Genomic DNA, 26,055 nt, shown 5'->3' with positions numbered 1-26,055 from the left:
TATACACACCTTTCAGCATTGATGGTGCCTTTCCAGATGAGCAACCTGCCAGTTCCATAAGCACTGATGCACCTTCATATAGAGATGTAGGCTTTGAACTAAGTGTTAATAACAAGCCTAATGATGCTATCCTCTTCAGTCCAAAGTGTGTCTAAACATTCGATTTGTTTTCTATGTTTTAATGTGAACAACATAAAAACAGAGCTTTCTAGATCCTTTCATTCTGTTTATACATTCATTTTACACGGTCACAGTTCAGTTTCCCTCAACTCAAGCACTTCAGAACATTGTGGAGAATGTAAAAGTCATTAGTGAGGGCAGTGCAACCTTTCTAAATCTTATCTTCCTCTTCTTTCACTGCACTCACTGTTACCAACAGTTGGGTGTCACTCCTATATGCTTCAACCTTGATCACATTAACCACACACTGCCTAGATTATCTTAAAAAGTCAACGTCACAGCTTGACTCTTATGTTTTCAGGTCCAAATGCTCCTTCAGTTTCCAAAATCAAACAAACACTGAGAGGCAAAACCTGTCCAGACTCATTCAGCTCGAATGAAATGACCGATGTGGTCATTCTCCCCGGTGTTACAATAAAGTTTAACATCCAGGTATCCATGAAATACCTGATTACTAACTGATTGAGATGAAAATATTTCTATTTATTTTCTATTCTGACTTAAGCATTTCTTTAAAAGAAACAAACAAGCAAAGTTGTACAGTTCTGCTACCATTTTGGACAGAAACAAAGACTGAAAACTAAATATCAGTGACTTTTGACATATAACCGTGTGCTACACGTGGAGCTATGATTATGCTAATCTCTTTTTTTAATAAAGGAAACACTGTAAATTTTATTATTTGTTTTATTATCACATTAAGAAGAGTTTATCTACAAGCCGACAGCAACAAACACATTCCAGCTTTAATCGAGCTAAACGTGTAATTAATTAGAGTATATGCAGATGATACAATGATTTAAAGAGCTGATTCCCTTTGAAACTTTGATTATAAATTATGACTTTATTCATAAAGGAAGTGAAAGCTTATTACAAAAGGAGTGTCTGGAAGTGGTATAATCAGATATGAGGAATGTCTGATACTGTAATACTGAAAACAGACATACAAAGGAGCTAAATAACGAGAAAAATTAGGTTTTAAAACAAGTGGGAGTACAGAACACAGTTTAAGTAACAAAATTCAGATTTGAGAGAAAGAACAGCACTCTGAAGTGTACGGACCTGTTTGTTCTCCACATAAAAAGACTGTGTGCTTCCTGTGAACTCCAGTTTTACAAACAATTGACGGACCTGCTTCTGTTATTGAAAAAAAAAAAAAAAATACTTGTGGTCTTCTACATGTGCCATATGTTTGTGGACACAGCTGGCAGTGAGGAGATTTAAAGTAATCTGATTGTTGTGTAGATAAAGCACGATTTCAATCTGCCCCACAGCCCTCGGATGCTGACATTAGCAGCACGTTAATGCCCGACATATAGCAGACGTGTCCACATACTTTGGGCCATTTACAGCTGTGCACAAAGAGTAAGTAGTATCATGTGGAGAACAAGCAGACGCCAAAGAAGAAGAGAAATAAGAGTGTTGTGCTCTGTGTTTGGCAAGTGAGGAGTGAACGCATCGAGTGCCTTTGCAGCTGCTCATCTGAAGCTGCTTCAGTCTCTCTCAGAGAATTTTTCCTTTTCTTTGGTTTTTGGCACACCGTCGCTTTGCCGCTGAGCTCAGAGTACGCAGCAGTGCTTCTTCTTCTTCTTGCCACTCGGCCCATTGTCTTTGCTCTCAGACATTTTCTTCTTGCGGACCTCCCTCATGAGGTCAAAGAACACCTGCAGACAGATTACATGGATTAACTGTTGGTCAAAGCACTGTCTCAAAGGCCAGAGCTCGTTTTGTTTCTTTTCTTCTCTACCTTGTCCACATTGGCTCTCGTCTTGGCTGAGGTCTCCACATATTGGACGCCCCACTCGCTTGCCTTTGCCGTGGCCTCTTCAGCAGAAACCTGCCGCCGATCCTCCAGATCTGACTTGTTCCCCACCAGAAGGAGAGGGATGGCCTCCTCTTCTTTCACCCGCAGGATCTGCTCCCTGAAAATACCAGAGAGATTTTCACTCTACATTAATGCTCCTCAAAGACTATTAAATATTGATGCCCTCATTAGTCTGTTTAAGTAAATATTCTCATTTTATCGGTGGTAGAAAATGAAGCTGCAGTTCTTAGAATGTCAACAAGAGGCTGGGTCCAACAGTGAGTCAATCTCCACTAGAGATGCGCAGTAACGCATTACAAGTAACACGTTAGTGTAATCTAATTACTTTTTTCAAGTAACGAGTAATACAAAAGATTACTATTGCAAAAAAGTAGTTAGATTACTGTTACTTTCCAGTAAGCAAGCTGCGTTACCGCGTTACTAAACTGTCGCGCTTACGTCATTAAGCGCGTGCGACGCCCATGGCAGTGAAAAATTAAACTTTTTAAAAATTAAAATTAAACAAATCTGAGCGAGCCGCCACAGGAATGTGAAATTCACAGAGAAAGCCCCGGATCCCCCTGCTGACATGACCACTGCGGCACCATGCCACCCTCCACCCGCCCCACTCCTGCTAAACAGGCGACAATAGATTTAAGAGCGACAGGACTTAGTGCCGCTGAATCTTTCATTTTATTTATTTTTTGCTGTGTTTTACGTGCGTCTATTTGAAAGAGTGTAAACACAAAACATTATTTTATTTTACACGCTGGAATTTGCAGAAAATAGTTTTAAATGTTAAACAAATGTCTTCAAGTCAAAGACTGTTGCATATAATTTAATTTTTGCTTGAAGCAATGTGTATAAAGTTAAAAGATTAAAACAAGTTTTAAAGAGAGGCTTTTTCATTTGATTAGATTTTATATGATGGATTATGCAGAAAAAGTAGAATTGTGCTGAAAGGTCTGTTGCTTTATTACGTATTCAGGTTGTAAATCATGTTTTTGAAAAGTAACTAAGTAACTAATTACTTTTGAAAATAAGTAATCAGTAAAGTTACGGGATTACTGTTTTGGAAATGTAATCAGTAATTAGTAACTAGTTACTTTTTTCAAGTAACTTGACCAACACTGATCTCCACAGATTCCCACGTTAAAATGTCTGAATTTACAACAGAAATAAACATGTTTACAGCTTTCTCCAAAAAAAGCAAGCAAGCAAAACAACAAACACCTTTTGTTCTCTCATTTCCCCGTCACAACAGCTGTACAGCAGTGATTTCCTCTTTTTTAATCACTCACCTGTTTAAACTTGTATTACGACTTAAAGTTTGCCTTTCTAGTTTTTATTGAAAGCTGTCAACAGTTCTTTACTGTAGCTGCTAGCTGTCTGCTGCGCTTAATCTAAAGTCCAGCCTTTATGGGAAGGAATGGGAGGAATTTGTTGACTTAAAAGCGATCTGTGTGTGGTTCCTTTGAGTTTAACAGCTCAGTTTTCGTGTCAACATGTAAATGTGAATGATTTTTTTTTTCCCAAGGCTGAATTTTTAAAAATGTTTTAAACAGTAATTTTCACTGCCTTGTTGTGTATTATTGTGGAGATTTTACTCGACATAAAACTATTAAAATGTACCTCTGCTTTTAAAAGCCCGTGGCTAGACTTGTTAAGAAGACTCACACACTGACCTGAACTCCGACGTTGCTGTGAATGACTCGTGCTCTGTGATGGAGAAGACGAGCAGGAAGCCCTCGCCACTGCGGAAATAGTTATCCCTGATGGCTGCGTAGTCTTCTTGACCCGCCGTGTCCAAAATGTCAATCTGCACGTCCTCGCCGTCCAGCACCACCTTCTTCCTGTAGCTGTCGGCTTTGGTGGGCTCGTAGTCCTCCACGAACTGCGAGCAAAAACAAGGGTCGAGTGACTGAGGAGAAGAAACAGCACAGAGGGAAGGGCTGATGGAAAATGTAGTTCTAGTCTCACCTCGTCATACATGAACTGCAGGGTTAGGGCTGACTTCCCTACACCGCCGCTGCCCACCATGATCACCTTGTGGAGAACCAGAGAGCTCTGGTTTTTGTTCTTACCAGAGGCCATGACTCTGGTCTAGGTCAGGTGGCTCACAGCTCTGCTCTTGAGTTCTGATGACCTGTAGAGACCAGCAGAGGTCAGCAGGAAAGGACATGAAAAGATTCACACATTCATTTTGGGACTTACAAAAACCCCCCCATGTTTGGTTCGGCACAGTGTTTTATGCTGGATGCCCTTCCTGACACAATCGTCACAGCGCTTTGCGTCTCCTCCTGAACTTGAACTGGGAATCTCTCATGTGTCAGGCAAACTTGTTAACCACAACACTATAAGCCACTATATGATGTACACCTTCCTAGATATGCAACTACACGCTGACACAAATATAAATGCAAAGATGATGTTGGCCACGTGCACAGGCAGCATCACAGGATCTACATAGATTCAATACAAAAGTATAATTAAGGTGTGACGCGGTCTTGAGATTCTTTACCAGGTGATTCAACTACCACTCACGCCTTAGTAACTCATATGATGACAACAGGATGGGTCAACAACTCATAGGACAACCTCCAAGATGACTCCACTGTAGGGTGAACACCTGGAACTCCCAATCAGCTTTTAAAGCAGATGAAACCTCTCAATGAGATGAAAACCATGTTCAAGAACCTTAAAAAAAAGAAGCCAAGTTCTCTTCAGCACAAATGCCTAAGACTACCAGGAACCTACTATTTCTAAGACCTGGACACGGTGCTTAAATAATTATTTTGGCAAATATTGGGATCATGATTTAATATGATTTATCAGGAAAGACTTGGCAAAAAGTCAAAAGAAAGTATATTTTTAATAAAGGGGATTTCCTGGAATCTTCAAATATAATTCAGATAAAAAAAAATTAAAGAAATTAATCACTGTGAAGTTGTGATTTCAACCTTTTAAGGATGGGGAAGTAATGAAATGTGCATAAAGGCAAAAATGAGAGCATTATTGCTTTAATTACAGTCCTGCTCTACATGTGAACGTTTAAGGCTTCTCCACTGTGACCTGCAGACTGTAATAAATGTATAATAACAGTACAAAGTCATGAATATGTAGACATGTTGTTGAAGATTGAGCTTAGTTTTAGTTTATACTGTTCATCATCTGTTTTATGACAAACTCACTTATAAAATCAGCTTTAACAGCTTTAAAGCAGTGGCATAAACCAGTATATTTTACTTTGTTATTATCAGAATCAGAATGTGTCTTACAGTTGCTCCAAGTCAGTAACAGTAACAGACTAATCTCCAAAAGTTGAATCTGTTCATCTGGACGTAGCGTTTTGTGGGAGAAATGTTTGCGTCACTCATCCAAGTGACTGAAGTCACTTGGATGAGTGACGCAAACGCTTCTCCCACAAAACGCCACGTCCAGATGAACAGATTCAACTTTTGGAGGTTTACTTTCCTGGATGATTGAGAATGCATCAAGAAGTAACAGACTAAACTATTTAAATAATACAATATGTTACAGATTTTACAAATTTATGAAATAGCACTAATATACATAAATCACTCAATTAAAAATATCAAGGATTAACATATATAACATATATTAACATATAGATTAACATATATATCAAGAATATCAAGAATATTGACAAGAATATTACAGAGTAGAAAAGAGCGTGTGCAAAAAGGGTGTAACTATTGCAGTGTTTACACGTTTGAACATGGAAAGATTTTGAGGTTTTCCCTTTAAATGCAGGTTGTTACGCAGTGGTTTCACTGGTCTAGCCCACTTTAGGTCAAATTGGGCTGTTTGTGGACCAGGATCTATGGTTAATTTGACGCCTCTGCTCTAGAGGATTCAGAAAAATTCAAACACAGAGCTGAGTTTTTATGCTTTCCTCTAAGATCCAAAGATAAACTGGTACAGAGTGACTCCGCTTTTCTGTTTCATATCCTCACAGACGGACAGTCTGTGGTTTAAGTCAGCAGTTTGAAGGCTTTACATGTTAGCTTGCTACAAACACGAGGCGTATATTTTCTCAAGGTTAATTTAATGCTTATCCTCTGTTGGTTTTATACAGAGGTTAATGCTTTTATTTTGAAAATTAAAGTCTGGGTGCTTCTGTGTGTGCTTAGACACATATGTGATAAATGTACTTCGATCACTATGTGAGCTGAAGCTGCATTTACACCTAATTTAGTGAAGACTACAGATTTGGTGTGGCGGGGCGGTAATATCTGAATATTTTGCCATTTGGTTTGTTGTGATTATGGAGCTACGTCTTCTAACAAAGTGTCTTCTAAAAATAAGAACCTTACTGTGAGTAATGCGAGTTTTTCAGGTGCCAAACAAATGAGCAGACAGAGGAAACAACAGGATGCTTTCCATTCTTCAGCTGATTGAGATAATCACATATTTATCTTTCTGAGAGATATTGGCCTTGCTGCGTTCCTCTTGTGCTTCAGTTTACGTTCGAGGCACTGACACAAAGACGATATGGTTTGGTAGCAATGAAGACGTTTCAAGAACTCTTCAATAAGAAAAATCTCCTGGTTTGTTCATGCTACAGTTTTCACAGACATTTTAACATCGAGGTCCTCGTCTTCGCAGTTAAGTGCGAGGATCCATGCAGAGGTCCTCGTACAATCCTGTTTTTAGTCACCATGTGGACTCATCGATGAAGACCTTACATTAGAATGCACCCACAACACATCGGCACCGGGCGATGGACTTCAAACCATTGGGTCTCCAGGTATCCATGTCAGAAATGTCAGAGTCTAAATCGATTGAAATGCAAACTGCCGTTAGTCTGCACCTCATACAGCACATGTGAACCCGGCTTTAAATACGCAGTGTCTATTGTTTCACATATTCTCGCTCTTTTTCTGACGCAAAACTCCTGGTCATCAATCAGAAATGACCCAAGATATCTGCGCATATAGCCAACAACAACATACTCATGGGTTAGTTTTAAATTAATCAAGGAGACCCCCAATCAATCAGTGGTCTCCTTCGCCTTTACTGGTAGCGGCTTGAGTGGACGCAGCTTAACATCGAACGCGCGTTCTTCTAGACCAGGAATGTCAAACTCATTTTTACAGTGGCTCTTAAGTGTGCCGGCTCAGAGAAACTCCCCCTTTTTGTCAGTTTAAATAAGCTGAAGCACACATTTAATCCTAGAGATATCTTAATTTAAGAAACAAGAAGTGCAATTTCAACAACATGTCTCAGTTTTTCTACATAAAGAAGTGTTGAAAGAAATCTGAAATTCTGACATTTAACTGTTTATTTGTAACTTATTTACTCTGGTGTCACGTGAATGGCTACGAGGAGGTCTTTATCAGTGGGAAAAGCTGTAAAACCTGTGAAAATACAGGTACAAGTCCAACATTTATGCCCTTCTTCACTTGTTCCAAAAGATGTTCAGTGGGGCTGAATTAGAGCCTTTGCCAGGCCAATTCTAGCCCTCAGTGCCTTATGTTTGACACCCCTATACAAAGCTCTGCTTCTTACAAAGTCTGCTGTTCACACTGTGACAGCTTTGTGGTGTTGTAAACACAGAAAAATCGCAGAACTGAACTCAACAGATCGACTGATTGTCACCGATATGAGATCCAAGTTTCTGATTCAGGATTGGACAAATAAGTGATCAACATTTGTGATCGGTGACAACGTCACATCAGCTCTAACATCAGACAGAAAGTAGAGCCCCCTTAAGCACACCGAGGGCTAAAAATCCAGCCCTGAAAGTGTCTGCACTGCTGGAAAGTACTAGGAGGAGAGCAGGGCCAGTTCCTTAGAAGTTCATGGGGAAAGTTCCTGCAGTGGAAAAGGGTCGTTAGCTTCAGGTGTGAGTGATACAGGTCTGTACACCCTGCGTGAGTGATAAGTATGGGAGGTATGTGGAAAAACCCTCTCGCCAGTGACCTTTCCAGTTGCTCGACATGCGGGCAGAGATAAGCTGGAGCTGTAAATAAGATCCGAAATTAGCCATAGATTAATAACACGGCTGGCTGAGCTCAAAGAGGAACTATGTGTGCTCCTGTCAACACTCAACTTCAGCTTCCTCTCTGCCCTAAACAGCTGGAAACAAGTCTAAACAAGACACTAAACAGACACTTCTGCTCTTCCCGATTTCTGCCCCCGGCCCTCAAACGTCATCTCTGATTGGCCTCAGGCGCGGCCAGGCCTCTTGTGATTGGTCGGTCGCGCTGCCACTCACTGCTGCCCGTAAAGCAGCGACAGATAACGATTTCTGTTCCTCCACAGGGGGAAGCTGAGCGAGAATCCGCCTTTAAAACGCTGCCTGCGGGGCAGAGGCGGACCGTGGCGGGGTTAACAGCACGGTCGGACTCCACTCACTCACCTGCTTAGGTGTTTTCCTGCCGTTCACTCAGAAATCCGCTTCACGCACAACTTTTACAAGTTCTCCAGCAGAGTGTGCGCCCCACCTTGTACACGGACTCGGCGAAGATCGTCTGTGTTCACGAGGACGACCCACTCTTTCAGCTAAACGCAGGCGGCCGCTCAGCGCACGCGCAAATATTACCAGGGCGACTGATTCACCACTGTACCCGCTAAACAAACACCAACACATGTTATTAATCATCTTTGAAGGTTATACGATTCAAAGAATGTCCACAAAATGTCTGTCCCTGTTATTTCTAGCAGAGAAACCCGGAAACAGACACAGAGTGACACCTCCTACCTTTACCCTCCTGTCCTCTACAGGATGTGACGTCACGGAATTCCCTGTCTTTATTGATACTGAAAGAAAAAAGGAATCCACAAAAGTTCATTCAGTAACATTTTTATAGGCCACTTTGACACTTCACTTTATTTACTACTATATGTACATATATGTATATATATATATATATATATATATATATATATATACTATATTATTTAGGTTTTGTGTTTGCTATTACTTAAATGTCATATATCATATTTAACTTTTTTTTAACCTTTTTTTGTGATTTACTGCCTTTGAGCTACTTTACATTTTCCTTCATTTTATTTTATTTATTTTTTTTAAAATTTCATTAATTTTGTTCTACATACAGTTGACTAAAATTTGTGACCTTTGAACTTGAAGAAAGGGGCGACAGAAATTTAAAAAGGCAAATAAATATGATGACTGTTTTGTTCCCTTCTTAGATCACTGCAGTGAACTAACTGATCCATACGGGAGGGGAACAAATGATGAAATTAGAATAATTTTAAAAATAGAAAATAAATAAATAAATAAAAACAATCTAGTAATCATTAAGCTGGATAACCTCACATTTTTTTCTTTTGGGACCATGTCCACAACTCATGAAGAAAAGCTGCTTTCTTTCAGTTCCCTTCACCTCTGATGACTTTATATTTTATATTTTTCAAATCTCCCAACACCCCTTGACCTACAGGGACAAATATGATGTGAAGGTCTTTACAGCAGTGTGGAGTTTGTTTCTAAACCAAAAAAAGAAGAACAATGAGCAGCCCAGACAGGACTAACAATTCTGACTATTCTGTAAACTAAGAGGACTGTGGCCTGCTTTGCTTCAGGATTTTAGTTTATGCTTATGATACCATCAGACGTCTCCTGCAGAGGAAAAACAGAATAGATTTAAAATCAGTGACCCCGGTTTTAAACTAAAAAAAGTTCAGTTTCTGAATTTCTCCTAGTGTGTGCCATGGCCCTCTGCTGGACTGTGGAGGTACTGCAACGATCAATTATCGCAAGCAGAAAGCTACTTTCAGCTGCTCCCTGATTCACACGGGCCACAGTAGGTTTTATGTCGGATGCTCTTCCTGTTTCAGCCCCTTCCAGGGGATTTATGTCTCCTCCCAGCACTGAATCACTACACTATGAGGGCAAAAAATTTTTTAACAATATGTTACAAAATAAAACCAACAGGAATATAACGTTTTAAAAGTCACATCTTTAAAACTTTTATATGATTTAATGCTGCAGCATTAACTTGTAGCATCAGATGCAGTTTTATAGGCTAAGCCAAATGATCACCCATCCACCAATCAATCTTCAGGACCAAAGCAGAATCCATTTGGTTAAACTCTGTAGGATAAAGTCCTTTGGAAAGGTTATAGAAACACATTTTTCTCTAAAAATGTTCTTTGTTTCTTGGATTAGCTTGGAGACCTGTCCAGGTGTGCTCCATCTTCAGACAGTAACAGCTGGGATAGACTCCATCTGGAAAGTAAAGCTGCAGACAAACAATCAGAAAAGCAAAATGAAAACACAAAGGAAACATAAATTTTTTTCCTGTGTGATGATCAGAGGTTTGGCCTATGTTTGATTTTCACATGTCAAACCAGAACCAGAAGCACAATGAGGAGTCTGTGAGTCTGTGAATCAGTCTGTGAACAAAGAGAATAATTTCCTTCACAGCCTCATCAATTTTATGTTAACTGTTTAACTTTTGTCCTCTTTTCACTAGAGTAGAGGTTTCTGCTGCAAAATTTCAAAATCATACCCACGTGGAAAGCTTGAACATTTTCTTGCGGTGCAAAACTATAGAATGATTGAAAGATTTTATACATGATGTAGTTTCAGTGTTTGGAACAAAGATGGCGCCATTTCATTACTTTCCTCACCCATGACAAGGAGGAGCGGAGATCAGTGACTTAAGTGCCAACCTTTATTAAACTGGTCCTTTATGGAGCTCCAAAGTTTAGTAAAACCTGTTTTTAACCTTTTATTTGATCATATTTATGATATATAAAATAGAATACATTTAAGAGTTCATATTAATTAGAAATTATGATCCATGCGGTCATTATCTGTGAGGATAAAAAGGGAAAAGCAGATTGGACCTGTGTCTGCTCTTCAGGTTGTTTTGCCTCGTGATAATCACCAGCTGAAAGGTCAAAGGTCACTGAGCCCAGCCTCTCTGCCTATCTCGCTGGTGCTGGCTGTAAAGGGGTGTGACGAGCTCATTTGGTTCTCAGTTTTACTAACAAATGTTGTTGTCCGGACTTCCTGCCGTGTCATTAGGACGAGCTGTTGCGGATCATGTTCCATTTGACTACAAAGAGCGAGGCGCTCAGATTATTTGAATGTTCTTTTAGGGCTTATCGAAATGAGCTTGGCTGAAAATGTAACGCTGTGGTTTGAGCTCCCATGGTGCTTCAGGGCGTTCACGTCAAAGTTTATCCACTTGCAATAACCCCAGGTGTTTATTTTAATACATGTGGCAACATTTGTTTGAATTTCCAAAAGTATGTGGTCACATCTTAGTTTGAAACAATAACACATGAAGAATAAAATCAGTCTTTTTCTATACAACTGAGAGGAAATATCAGGGTAAGTCAACATTTTTCCATCTATGTTGTTTTTTGCCTGCTGGTCACTGACTCAACTTGAAAATCAACCGTTTTAAAGAAGCTAAAGGACACAAAACAACAAAGTGTCTACAAAGTCACTTTTATGGACCATTAACATTTAATAAATTCCTACTTGAGTAGGAATTTATTTGGTGTACATTAAAAGGTAATCCAGGCTTTATATTAAAGCTACAACATATGGTACGACTGAAATGGTGGTATTTCCATACTTTTGGTCACATTTTTCTATCCAGTTGTAAGGTAATGTTATATAAACTGATTACCATATTACATATCTGTGTTATGTTGTCTTTCTGAAGGCTGAGCATTGATTCAAGTTCAGCTTATAACAAACTTCCTTTGGAAAAGGCCAGATTTAAGGATCTTAAAGGATATAAAACAAAAGCAAAGACTACAAATTTCCTTTTATGCACCAGAAAAACTTTAAAAGTTAGTATGAGAGTATTAAACACAGGCTTCTGTCACTCTTATTAAGATTACAGTTTAATCCAGACTTTATGTTTTGCTGGGTCTTGATGTTTTATGTGATTTTCCCTTGTTTTTCCTCTTCCTTGTACTCTTCTGACTGCAAACACCCTCCCCAAAGTTAAAGTGTTTTCCCTGTTTTATTTATTTTAAAGTGTGCTCCTGGATGATTAAACCAAACTGTAGTCGTGTTTTAGCGGAATCTTCTGTGATGTGACGTCTTAAAAGTCCACGTGAGGTGAAGCACTACCGGACTACAGGATGCATAGACAAATAAACAAAAGCATTACAAGTGGTATTAGAAGAGAGGAAAGGGTAACACCGAAGTCCACTGAATGTTCTTACTCTTCAAACAACAAGTATTTTATATGTAAACAAAGGTACGTCAAAGTACTTGAGTACTTTGACGTACTTTCATTTTGAGTATTTCCATTTTCTGAGTCCACTACATTGCAGAATAAATATTGCAGCTGTTACTCAATCAGTCATACTGCACATCTAAACTCTACATGAGCATGCAAAAAAGTTGTTTTATTTATAAATTTAGCAGTGGAATGTTTTCAGAACTGAAATAATATGACTACATGCAATAAATAACATTTGATTACAATTAAAGTACTGACAGATGCTATTGTTCCTGCACCAGAACATAAAGAGGAGGTTATCAATAACAAGAAAATTCTCCAAGTAAGTAGATCCTTTTTACCAAATCCAGCTAAGTAACCAATTTGAACATTTGTGTTTAAAGTAGTAAATAAATGAGCTGAACTCAAGCAGATCAAATACAATTTGTGATGATCATTGAAAAATAAATCACTCAAAAAGAGAGAAAGTGACACATGGCGACTGAAACAAAGTACAACTTTCATAAAATAAAATAAAAGTTTTAACTATTTAATCCAAATAACTACTTACTAATATGGTCCCTTCTTTAATTAAATTAGGGCATTTAACTTAATTCATTTTGATCTCCAGTTCCTGAAGTTCACTTTCTTATTAATTTATCTATACTTTTTATCTGCATACACAGTTTTAAATACTTGAGAAATGGCAAAGACCACCAATGTGCAACTTTATAACCTTAATTTAGCAATTCTGTGCTAATTATTTCAGGTATATTGTGTTTGGACTTTTAGAAGTGTGGCTGTGTAAAGATTTAGATATAATAAGGCCACCAAGCCTCCTGCAGTCCCATTCATGTTCCTGTAAATGTGTGGCGTATGGGCCACGCGAAGGTGACAAAATAGATTTTTTAAACACATAATATAAATATCAAAAATGTTCTAAAAATAGAATAGAAATAATCGATGTTTATAAAACATAAAAGTGGCTAAACTGAGTGTAGCTGAGATTTTCTTTTGCTCTACTGTAACTTGATGTGATATCTCCTCATTAAGCAAATTTACTGTAACTCACCTTTTGTAAGGTGCAATAAGTTTATTATACATCATTTACATTTTTGTTACATTTTATTACATTTACATCAAATAAAGTGAGCACCATAAACTTCAGCTGCTTTTTTTTTTTTTTTTTTTTTTTTTTTTTAGTTTTTGGCATATGTAGAGCACATTTCTTCAGAATTCTGCACAATTCAGCCCTTCCCACAGCTGTTTCAGGTAATCAGATTACTTCAGCAACCGAGGAATCCTGTGGCTTTCTGTGGGCGGAGGAGGGCAGAGGGGTGGTGTAAACCTGTAAACAGCTCGGGTTTTTAGAGTCTGCCTCCCTTTAGGGCTAATTTCCCCACAGGGAGTTTTTCAGCAGTGAGCACCCCTGGCGCTTCTCTGACTCCTCATTAGCCCCGCCCACACGATCCCCCATCCCAACCCCCTCTCCTGTATATAAGAACTTTTGGGTGACTGCAAGCTCACACGGCAGAATGGAAACGCTGCTCGGTGCGCTCACTGGCACGCCTCACTCTCATCTTCCTCTTCCTCTTTTTAATCTTCTTAATTGCGCGTCGGCACTCCGGCAGCAGCAGCACAGCGGGGGTCACGAGCAGGGCTGCATGTAGACAGTGAGGATGATGATGATGGTGATGCTGACGGACTGAACTTTGAAGATGCTCGTGGAGGACTCTGCGCGTCTTCTCCGCTCTCTGTGGAATACGTGGAACTTCCTGCGGGGCTGATGCTGATTACCGTGATGCTTTTCGGGTGAAGCTCCAAAAAAACAAACAAACAAACAAACAAACAAAAAAACTGCCCCAAATAAACGGATTACCGAGGACTGAGCTCCGCACTGATGACAGGCTGCTGGTAGCGATGTGATAGAAAGGTCTCCTGCGCACACACCTCCCAGTGATCAGAGCCGAGCGGGCTGCCGTTACGCGCGGAGGCTGCTCTGCGCTTAAGGAGCGCGTTTCAGTCTTCCTTTTTGAACTTTATGATCTGAACTGTGACAAAAAAAAAGAGGGAGAAAAGTTTTTTCTGCTCCTCCTCAGACAGAAAATGAGTAGCTGTCTCCTCAGACTGGCACTCCTCGTGGCTTGCGTCCTCTCCATCCGCTGCACCGCTGCGCCTGGGACTGAGGCGGAGGCGCGCACGGCGTCCCGGGACACCTGCGCGTCCTGCGGCGCCGGCGCTCGGCCGGAGGAGCCGGAGTCCGGGCGGCTCGACGGGGACTTCTTAGAGGCGGTGAAGAGGCACATCTTAAGCAGGTTGCAGATGCGGGAGAGGCCCAACATCACGCACCCGGTCCCCAAGGCGGCCATGGTGACAGCCCTGCGGAAGCTGCACGCCGGGAAGCTGCGAGAGGACGGGAGGGTGGAGATCCCCAACCTGGACGGGCATCCGATGAGCAACGAGGTGCTGGAGGAGAGCTCGGAGATCATCAGCTTCGCGGAGAAAGGTGAGGAGTCACTCACGCCTCACTGTTCTCATCATAAAGTCTTTTTTTTTGCTTTTTTAAATTTTTTTTTTTAATTGAAACTAATTAAAACCAATTAGATCACCTGTTTTATTTAGTTATGAAAAAAGAGAACACTTTGATTTTTCTCTCCGAGGTGGATCTGTGCTTTTGTTTCTATGCAGAAAATAAGTTCAAGGTGAAATCCAACACGTTTTTTTTTTAAAGATGACACAAAACGTGATTTTAACCCTAAAACTAAAACATTTCCCTATAAAAACTAACTCTTTTTAACACTTTTTAAAAGTACGCAGGTGTGAAAATAGCAGAAATTTATCAACAAAAAGCACCAAGTTTTAAAAACCTTTAAAAAATAGATTTTGATGAACCTTTATGGCTGCAGGTTTATATAAAGGAGGCAGGACACTTGTTCTCCTAAAATTCAGGATGTGAGCTGATATTTGATGTATGCAGAGAGGATCAGGAGACACACACACACACACACACACTGAACTTCCTCCAACTCTGCTGCTCTGTGTGTGTGTTTAAAGTGTGCGTGTGTCTTTATATACTGACTGAGTGAGAAACAACCCAGAGAACATGCTGATGTTGAACAGATGTTGGTGCTAGGACCTGAAAACCCCGCCAAAATAAAAGCAGAGGGGCCAGCTGTAGCTGCTACCTGAAGTTGTTCTGTGAATCGGGAAGCTTGATTTCTTTCTAGAATCAACCCCTGGGGATAGTTTGGGACTGTTTTTGACCCCAGTTAAGCTGTCATCACATGTTGGCTGTTTCCACTGTAGACAGTCTCAAAGTAAACCAAAAGAAATGCTGGTTTTGCCAGATCTAAAAACTCATTTCATGCATTTTCTGCACACTTTAAGTAAAGTTTTGTGATTCTTTAGGCAGATAAATTACAAATCAGGCACATTTTGAATGGAGTTTGGTGGCTGTTGCGTTCATGTGAGTGACAGAAAGTGGGGACAATCCAAATCTGAGTGCTGTATTCACTTCCCTGTAAAAAATAAACCAAGTGTAAACTCTGCTCGGTGTCGGCGGAGGTTTCACTCCCCGCTGAGAGGCTTTTATGCTCTCAGATGTTTCTCTCTGTGGCCGCTGTGTTGCAGACCTTCCACCTCGGCGTCACCCGCTTGCCAGTTGGCTGGCATTGAGCGGCGCTGAGCGGCTGCCAGCGGGGAAATGGCACGACGACAAGGCCCACAGGAACAGTTTTGCTTTATTTGAAAGGAGCAGGGCTGAAAATGATCAACGACACCACCTGCTTCGCCCACGTGTGTCTCTCAGCGCGCTCGCCATCGCTTCTCCAAAACATCTGCTTTCTACATCAACAAGTCACCACTCAGAGTGTCTCTGTGTTTGTGTGCATGTGTCTGTGTGTGTGTGTGTGTGTATTGATTATATCATGTGTTTGAGTGTCATTTATCCCTGCCTGTTTTGGAGGATTTGAGCTTTTGTCCAGCTTTTCTGTGAGTGCCTGCATGCACATGTGTCTGCATCCAGGATACTGTGTGTTTATATGTGTGTGTGTGTGACACAGCAGGCCTGTGTTGAATCAGTCTTCTCAGTATAAGGTCAGAGCTTTTGTGCTGGTTGTCGTGCAGCCTGAATGCAGATTGACGGGCTGAATCCTGCAGCCTGGCACCCCATTAAAAATCATTCCGTGTGTGTGTGTGTGTGTGTGTGAGATCTAACTGCAGCCTCTAAAAACACAGGGACCCGAGTGCATGGTGCTGGTTTGTTAGCTGCTGCGTCACAGTGACACACAGTTTGGATTCTGACTTTCAGGCTAACTTTCTGTGAGTGTGAGCTCGGTTAGTGGCGATGCCTTCACTTGCTGCTGTATTTATGAGCTCACTGCTGACATTTGGGTCACTCTCAGAAACAAGGGGTCCTGTAAAAATCAATAGCTGCCCCTGCAGGTGCACCAATGTACCTCTTAAGCTTGATGGTTGGATCTCGGGGCAACTTTGTAGTACAGATTTGCACTTCTTTATGTCCACCAGGTCACTGGGGTAAAGGTAAAGGTTAATATTCACCCAAATAAAAAAGCTTTTAACAGAAAAACACCAAAAAGACTTTGTTTGAAGTTCAACATCTTCTACTTTATGGAAGTTTTAAAGTTTTTCTTCTGCATGTGTATAAAATAAAAAACAAACTCAGCTCCTACTCTTGCAACCTAGTCACTGTTAACCTCTTAACATCCAACCAGAGGAGGGGTTGGCGACTCTAGAAGGTCATATTGACTTAGAAAAAGCAAAAGACCAAATAGTTGTTCACTGCACAAGCAAATAACGCTAACAAAAACATTCTCCAAAATGCTGCATGAGCATTTAAATTATCTCACATATTGCCATTTGGATGACGTGCATGACTGAACAGGTTAGTGATAAAACAGGCTGGACTGGAATCAAGTCCTGTTTTCCTCCCCTCACCTCCACCTGGTCGTGGGAGACGGCTGCCCCTCCCTGAGCCTGGAAATCCCATAAGGGGAGTTTTTCCTTCCCACTGTCACCAAGTGTTTCTTCTCTGTGGGTCGTCACATTGTTGGGGTTTCTCTACAATACTGTAGAGCCTTTACCTTACAATATAAAATGCCTTAAAGTGACTGCTGCTGCGATTTTGTTCTATATGAATAAATCTGGTTTGAATTGAACTGAAGTAAATGGCAGTTGAGACTCTGCAGTCATTTGCTTTAAGATTCTTTGGCACAATGCTGTCTGTGGTTGGTTTTTCATGGGTTGTTTTCAGGACATTGTTGGTAGATTTAGATGGTCTGTGGGCCGGTTCTAGTCCTCAGGCTGGTGGCAGACATAGAGTTGCATTTCTAACCACATGCTACAAAATACAAGATGTTACCTTCCCATCTACTCAATTCAATTCTGACACATTTAGCACCAAAAAGTCTTGCCTGATGGTCATTTTAGTACATTATGAGGACCTGTGGATCATATCAAATGACCTCCATAAAATAGCAATGTGTAAAATAGTGTTTATTTGACAGTTTTTCCCCTCAAACATGAATAAAATTGCTGTACTGGATGGTCCATTTTTGCCCATGTTTTTCTCATTTTTACATATTTGGAGTAAAATATTTTGTAATCAACCTTCAACATCTTATTTTGTGTAATTTTGTTAAAGCACAAACTTCATGTTGCTGAAACACACGAGTTTCCAGAAAAAGCACAAGCTCAAAATTTCTACTTTAGGATCTGGATCATTTAGTATTTTTATATAATAAATCACAAAGGGTCATTCATTGTTTTAAAAAAAGGAGAAGTAACTGAGTTTTAACAGACCTCTGTTGTTTGACCACTTTGACGCCAAGAATATGATTTACTTATCTTCCTCTTTTCATTTTGGCGCCACTGATCTCATAACCACAAGCGGGTCAGCATTTCTTGTAGCCGCAGATTTCAAATGAAAGACCATTCAGAAAATGTCCAGTGTCAACAAATGTTTGACAGGAAAACAGCAGATAAGTGAATTCAAATGAAAGTGGTTACATGCCGTCACGTCGGCTTATTTTAGCTTGAATTGAAGTTTTAGTTACCGCATTAGAAATTCTTTTTGGAAATTTGCACAGTTGGGCCACTGCCACATCACAGCATGGTTTATTCATCTGTCTCTTAATCCTGACTAAACATTTGTGGCTCTGACCACAGAGAAAGTAAGATAAATAAATGATAAATATTTGCCAGATGTAACACCGAGCCAGTTGCCGTCTTTCTTTTCCAGCGCATGATGAGCAGTTTATTAAAATAAGTCTGTTTGGACACTTTCAAAGCATTTACCATCAAGCCGAGCTTGGTATTGATACCAGAGTCCTTTAATCTCTGGGTTTATCTTGTCCAGAAGAATCCACGACTTCCTCGGTCCCATCAAAGACAACGCAGCTGGCTCATCTAACAATGCTTGTAGATCTCATCCCCAAACCAACGCCAGCCCCTTCAGACCCCTCCTGCCACTGAGTGCTTGTTTATATCTGCATCACAGGCATTTTAGCTGTCGCTTTGATCTCTACAGTTTAGAATAAGTGAGCAAGCCGAGGGTTTTAGCATCTTGATAGAATATGTGGTGACAGATGAACATGCACCACCTGTGAAATCTGCGCCTGGAGCTCAACTTAACCTTTGTTATCCTTTTGTAGAAACTTCACTTTATCATCCTTGATTTTTATGGTGACAGCAGCAGTCTAATCTGCGGGCAGTGTTTGATGTAACAGCCAAGTTGCTGACTCAGAGATATCCTTGCCTCAAGATGGATGAGGCGAAGCTTGTAGAGTTAGAACATCTTTGACACTGTTTCAGATTTATGTTTTGTGTACCCACAAGCCTTGTATCCAGTTCAGGGAAGCTTTCATGGTATTTGGTTGGTCTTCTATTTTTTTCTGGTTAAAGCTCTCGAGGTTCATTCACTGAAGTCTGTGGCCTCCTAAATGCTGTCAGTCTCAATTCATCCTGGTCAGCTGCACTCAGAGTTCAGGAGGTTCAGACCTGATTAATGGCACTAAGCTTCTTCACCTGACATCCGTCAATCAGCTTCTCATTGGGGCATTTAAAATAAAAGCAAAGCTGCAAGTTCTAGGTTTGAAACAGCCACTGAAAGCTTCATAAGCATCTCAAGATAAATGACCCAAAAATGTAAAACACAGTAGATTGATTAGACCGTTTCTTCTAGTCGTGAGAGTGTGGAGTACTGTTTCACTCCACCATCAATTACTCAAGAGTACTTAAAGGATATTTACACGTCTCTGCTCCAGATCAAAACTTTATCCTTCGTTAATGGGCAAACTTGCTTGCAGAATAAATCCCACAAGAGAAATAAATGAGATGGATTGCAATCCATACAAAGCAGCCCAGACCAAACAATCTTGGCATTTTGTTGTAGTTTAAGTACTTGGAATACTTCTAAGGGCAACACGGTGGTATTAATCTGTCTAGAGGTATCACTGGGTTTGAGGGGATTTGAGGATTTGTATTTCTCAGTCGCAGTTCTTCAAATGAGCTAATAGTCCTTAAACCTGTGTCCATGTGCAGTGTCTGCACAGTCTCTGAGAATAAGCTAATGCCATGGAGATAGTCTTTCTTGTGTCTCCTGAGGCTTCATAGACGTGTATTGCTCTCTCAGGCCTCATTGTAAGGACAGTCAGGCTTCATATGATTTTATTTTCTAAATTAGTAACATATGATTTTATTTTCAGCCTTTGCTTTTGTGAGGTGCTTTTTTAGGTCCCAAACTAACTTATCCCTCTCCTTTCTATATCTAGACCATTCCAGTCACAGTCCGAATTATCTGTGCTACTTACCCTAACTCTTTTCCCCTTGGATAATACTTGTTATCCAGGGGAAACACTTGTTTCTCTTTTCTGAACTGAGCAGCTTCTGTCATCTTCAGGACTGCTTCAGAAGTTTATCAGAAGTTATCTGCCTATACAGCTTACTAGGGCTAACCTTGGAAAAACCCAGAACCTATTCTCGTGCTTCTTTATTGATATATACTGAAGTGTCAAAACTGATCATTAAGGGTACAAGGGAGGTCATCAGATGTTGCCTTTATGGGGCAAAAGAGTTATATCTTAATATAAACATTTACCCATGAGCTGGTTGTCACTTTATTTTCAGTCGTCAGTGGTCTTTCCAGATGGCGTATTCTGAACAGTTACTTGACATCATTGTTAATACCTCTGATGTGTTTTTGCTCCTTAGATGATCTGGTGACATCCCAGTCCAGCCTGTTTTTCCTGATCTCCAGCGAGGGGAACCAGAACCTGTATGTGGCGCAAGCCACCCTATGGCTCTACTTTAAGGTGCTGCCGGCACCTTTGGAGGTGCGTGCCAGGCGGAAGGTTACGGTGAAGGTGTACTACCAGGAGCCTGGCCTTGGCAGCAAATGGAACCTGGTGGAAAAACGAGTGGAGCTGAAACGCAGTGGCTGGCACACCTTTATGCTGACTGATGCTGTCCGGTTGGTGTTCGAGAAAGGTGACAGGCGACAGAACCTGGATATCCGCTGTGAGGGCTGTGAGGCAGAGGGTGTCTTGCCCATTTTGCTCAATGTCAATGATGAGTCCCACCGGCCCTTCCTGGTGGTACAGGCGAGGCAGGCTGACAGCAAACACCGGATCCGGAAGCGAGGTCTGGAGTGTGACGGCAGCAGCAACCTGTGCTGCCGGCAGCAATTCTACATAGACTTCCGACTCATCGGTTGGAGCGACTGGATCATTGCACCGTCAGGCTACTACGGGAACTACTGTGAGGGGAATTGTCCGGCTTACATGGCCGGTGTCCCCGGTTCAGCTTCATCCTTTCACACAGCAGTGGTGAACCAGTACCGCTTGCGGGGGATGAGTCCGGGCTCCATGAATTCCTGCTGCATCCCCACAAAGCTTAGTACCATGTCCATGCTCTACTTTGACGACGAATACAACATCGTCAAGCGCGACGTTCCAAACATGATCGTGGACGAGTGTGGCTGTGCTTGAGTATGTTTTTTCCTGTTTACTTAAAGTGGAACTGAAGAACTAAACAGATTCACAATATTACAAAAAAATTAAATATAAGAATATTTATGGACGACGGAAAAAACGTGCACGCACAACCTCATCCACACATATCTACACACCCTCATATATTCCTGCACAAAAACTTGTATATATATTTATGTTTGTTGATATATTCATAATATGTGGTTGAAGACTTAGTCTCCTGCAGACAGAAATGAAGAGTTCTCTTCCAAATCTTTAAAAATCCACTTGGAAAACAATCAATATCGGAAGTTCTTCATTAATTATCTCTAAGATAATGAGGATCTGGTTTGCTAAATTGTGCAAGACTTACTTAACCTACTAGCCTTTACAAAGCAGCATCATCTGATGTCATTTTCTGCTATCACTCAAGTATTTAGCGTAGGTGCCACTTGAAACTCTTCATGAGTAGAACATAAACCCAACCTTGAATGTTAAAATGCTGTCTCCAGAGGAGGTAAAAGGAGCTTTACATGAGTAACAATGAAGGTTGGGGGGTGATTCTGCTATGCCTCTTTCAAGAATACTTTGGACAAACACTGAAAATGTCTTCACACCACTCAAGCTACACCAACATACAGCACTTCTGGCTTGGACCGTACAGCACTTCTGGCACTTCTGGCCTTGATAAAAGTTTGTTCCACAATAAGACTCGCAAATTCCAGAAACAGATTTTTGAAATGAATGGAAACATATTCTATATTCCAGTAACCTTTTTAACAAAGTTTTTATTACTCCAAAACCATTCAATAATTATCCAAAATAAAGGTAGAACTCTTGTGAGATGTCACAACTGATATTCAATGGAATATCTGTTTAGAGGCCATGTTTCTGATATGCATTTCTTCGCAGTTTTCCATCATCTTTAGTGCTGATCAAACATTTTGATTTGAAAATTATTTTACCCAGTAGAATCTGTAGATAAAAAAGAAATGGGTTAGTAGCTTGTCTAATTAATGTTTATACTTAATTAGCACTTAAGTAACACTCAAAGTGTCATACGTTTATGCAAACTTAATTTTTGACCTCTTCTAAAGACTTTGATTGAGTCAACCAAATGCCTTCCCTTTCTTTTTGGGTTTTGAAGCTCTGAACTTAAAAAATACATTCTGTAGTTGAAATTTTCATCACCAGCAGAATCTGTACAACATAAACTAGCAGCTCAACCAAATTCTACTCTTTTTTGGGGGAATATGTACCGTTAAAGGTAATAAACCCCATCTTTCAGGAATCCACCTTAAATTCTCATCAAAGTATGGGTCACATTTTGCCCCAATAAAAATATTTATATCTGACACTTGGGCAATAGCCCATCCAGTCAATGTATAATGAGATCCCATTTACCAACTAAAGTTCCAGAGATTCTATGATATAATATTTGGTTTTCCCAGAGGTTTTGGCTTAGTCAACCAAGCTTCTATGCTTCCTTCTTAAAATTTGTACTACTGAAAGTAATAAACCCATCTTTAAGGAGACTATCTTACTTTTGCACTCAGGAATGTGCCAAACTATTGCCTCCAGAGAAATCTGTCGATCAGAAGGTCAGTAACTATGAGCTTTGATTTACCATCTGAAGCTTCAGAAATTCCACGTTAGTTTGTTTTGTGACCTATTCAAGATATTCCTGTTAGGGTGAAAACGTCGACCCTTTCTTCTTGGTATTTGTATCACTGAAGTAAAAGAAAATCCTTTTAGTTGACTAACCAACCTTCTCATTAAGGTGCCAGTCAAACAAATATTCCTTTCCAGCATATAATCAACAATGAAGATGATGGGATGAATATCAGGAATGACCTCACAAGCAAGATATTTCCTTCACTTTCCTGCAGCTTCTCCTTGAAATGGAAGGTTTGACCCCTTCCTTATTAAAATACATTTAATGTAACTCTTATTTACGTCAGTGAAAGTGAAAAGTTGCCATATTGCTCAGTTAAGAGAAGGTGCAACTTTGCACTTCCTGACGCACACTTTGATAGCACTTGCAGATTCAAATGCCTTTAATGAGCCCTACGTGGCACATCAACGCCCACAGTCCTTCTAAAATAAATAAGTGCCGCATGAGCTATGCAATGTATAGTATTTACCCATATATCAGACAAGATGAACTTAAGCTCTAGTGACAAACTATCACCAATACTTGAAGTAAGCGTGGCAGGCAGTTGGGCTTCAGGTGGGAGGCTCTGATGAAAAAAAATTCCTTCTCTTTTGAGAAGGAAACACTATTTATTTTTCTTTGATTTATAGTTAAAGAAACAACAACAACAACAACAAAAGCAGGGCAACAGTTTGACTTATTCAGTATACTCAAACCTAAAAATGCACACACCAAATCTCTGTGTATTTGTTTTTGTCTGGAAACTCCTTCAACATGACCGGGAGGTGAGCAACCAAACTTTGTACACTGATATAGCTTAGATGCCTGAAGGTCCATATATGTATATATATATACACAGATATTATGATGTTATTATGTTGCCTAGCAACAACCTATCAACATGTGAAAATGCCCAATTTTTAGAATATATGCACCTATAAATGCTTTTAAAAGCATTGCATATTTTTATTTCTCAACATTAACATAATTTGTAGCCACAAAACTTCAACATTTTAATGACTCTGTCATGCTGCCCGGCAACCACCTACCTAAAATGACACTTATATAGCAGCGAAGGACCTGAGCGTTACAGAGTACCCACAAAAATAGGCTAATTACTGTATGTTAATACATTTTCTCAGAGTGATGAAGTGTATCACTTTGCCAACAGCAAGAACAGACCAAACAATAATGTAGCATGGGCACTAGTCAGCTGTTGCTGACTGCTTTGTGGTGTGTGTATCGAGTAAAACCAATGTTTGGAATTTTATTTTAATAAATGTATTTACTCTTGCAATTTTTTGAGATTTGGTTGGCTAAATATTGAATATGTTGCACAGTAAAATTGAACCAACACAGCAGCTTAAGCTAATATATCTTCAAGTCCAGGGGTTCTTACGATGGAGAAAACTGTCCAAGGACCCCCTGGTACTCCTTCCACCAATATAACTTTTTAGAGTTTGGTGTCAATTGATGTGTTGCTGTTGGCTCAAAAATAATATTGGAAGGGAGTAATGGGCACATTAATCTTGTTGTATTGACGTAAAAGGTCCACTTCTGCATAGATGCAGGTTTTACTGATACAGCACACTGTTTATTTTGCATGTAAAATATGAATCAGTGGTTCCAAACAGCACCAACATTCGTTCTACAACTGCACATATAATGTACAAGTTTGTTTCAATGTCATCCGTACATTGCTATACCAGCTCAATTCAATAATCTGTTGGAGTTTTTTCTTCTCTTTAATCTAAAAAGGTTTTACTTGCATTAGAAAAATAATCATCTGAAATGTAAAAAGAGGCTAACTGGGGCTAACTTTGACCCAAATGCGATGCACGAATAGTGATTTTTAAATGAATGCATCCCAGCGGAGTTCCCATCGCGGCCTGTTTGGCACCATAACACACTTTGAGACACACTTTCAGGCCTCAGTCACTTTGATATTTTCAGGTTAAATGCTTCAGCGACCTGTTATTTCACAAGCTCGTTACACATTTTTCTCTTATTCGCTGGGTAAAGAGAAATACCTGAGACTTGATACTGCTCATTATCTCGTGTTTTCTCCAGCCTCCTGCCTGATGCCCAACCCCAGGCTCACCTGCCACTGTAATCTTTTGCTTATTCTTCAAAGCGAATGGTTCTTAGAGTATTTGCACTGAGGAGTTGTGTGACTAGTCATAAAAAAATGAATAGTAACTGACATTGAAAAAATAAAAGTTATTTTTATAGAAGCAAAATTGAATTCTGTTCAAATGTATTATACCTAATCATGGAACCAAAGAGGCCAAGAGGTTTAGCTATTGAAAGATGGCAATGTTGTCATGTTTTGTTTGTAAATGATGTTGTGACAGTTAAGAGGCCTAAACACTGTATCAGGGTATAGTATCAGTCCATAATCTGCTTAATCCTTTTTCTATTTTGTACCTAGACATGGAATATTTCATATTTTTTCATCAGATGACTTAAATATTCCTAGTTTCCTCGTTTTGTTAGCATCCTTCCATTTAGAGTAAAGCCCACACCATCCAGTCTCTGTACAGTCGATGTAACATATGAATATGCTTTTGAAATATTTCGTTCTTTGTTATTGTTGAAAAATAAAGTTCTTATTACAGATTGTTTGGGTTTGTTGTTGTGAGCACTTCCAGGTATTTAACATTGACGGCTGACGTGACATCTTCTTCTGAAAAACCTCAAGGTGCAATTAAGTTGGATGGTTGCCATGTTTGCCCCTATGTAATGACACATATCTGCCTTCCGTGATGTGGGAGGTGCCCCTAAATGTCTCACAAAAATTCCCATACTTGTCATTATAAGGAGAGATGATGATGCCTGAGGGGTTTTCCCAGCTGACTGCCAATCATCTCATGTAATACTTAATAAATATTAAACCGTTGTTGGGCACAAGGTGAAACTGTTCTTACCTAAATATTTACCCATCGCAAATATGACCTGTATGAGAGAGTTTCAGCTATTTGTTGGAGTAATGTGCCAAACTTCCTTATATAATGATCTATAATGGATAGATGTAATTAACTTAAATTAAAAAATAGGAAAAAACTGGGCTATAATTTAGAGTAAGTTTCCTCTTAGTCTTTTAGATTGAGTTACACTTACATTTTTTATTTAAAAAACAGTAATTTTTATAAAATGTAGAAGGATATTAAGATTATTCAATTTAAAGCTACAAATTATTAATCCCCACCTACTCTAACACAGTTATGGATTCTAACATTGAGTCAACAT

General features: G+C 39.9%; 2 protein-coding genes across 2 annotated transcripts; one reads left to right on the top strand and one right to left on the bottom strand.

Moving 5' to 3' along the window:
• Window positions 1–849: 849 nt before the first annotated feature.
• On the bottom strand, window positions 850–8,517 carry LOC116320492 (ras-related protein ralB-B-like). The gene is made up of 5 exons (XM_031740112.2): window positions 8,370–8,517; window positions 3,965–4,130; window positions 3,670–3,878; window positions 1,928–2,102; window positions 850–1,844 (listed from the first exon to the last, which is right to left on the bottom strand). Exons 2-5 carry the CDS (start codon window positions 4,076–4,078, stop codon window positions 1,740–1,742), a joined length of 603 nt encoding a protein of 200 aa, XP_031595972.1. The 5' UTR covers window positions 4,079–4,130; window positions 8,370–8,517; the 3' UTR covers window positions 850–1,739.
• Window positions 8,518–13,707: 5,190 nt separating this feature from the next.
• Window positions 13,708–25,430, top strand: LOC116320510 (inhibin beta B chain-like). The gene is made up of 2 exons (XM_031740125.2): window positions 13,708–14,671; window positions 20,395–25,430. Exons 1-2 carry the CDS (start codon window positions 14,272–14,274, stop codon window positions 21,168–21,170), a joined length of 1,176 nt encoding a protein of 391 aa, XP_031595985.2. The 5' UTR covers window positions 13,708–14,271; the 3' UTR covers window positions 21,171–25,430.
• The last annotated feature ends 625 nt before the right edge of the window (window positions 25,431–26,055 follow it).

The sequence above is a fragment of the Oreochromis aureus genome, linkage group 23 (genome assembly GCF_013358895.1).
Source record: "Oreochromis aureus strain Israel breed Guangdong linkage group 23, ZZ_aureus, whole genome shotgun sequence".
Lineage (NCBI taxonomy): Eukaryota > Metazoa > Chordata > Actinopteri > Cichliformes > Cichlidae > Oreochromis > Oreochromis aureus.
The sequence above is the reverse complement of the archived record's forward strand: the minus strand, read 5'-3'. Positions and strand labels throughout refer to the sequence as shown.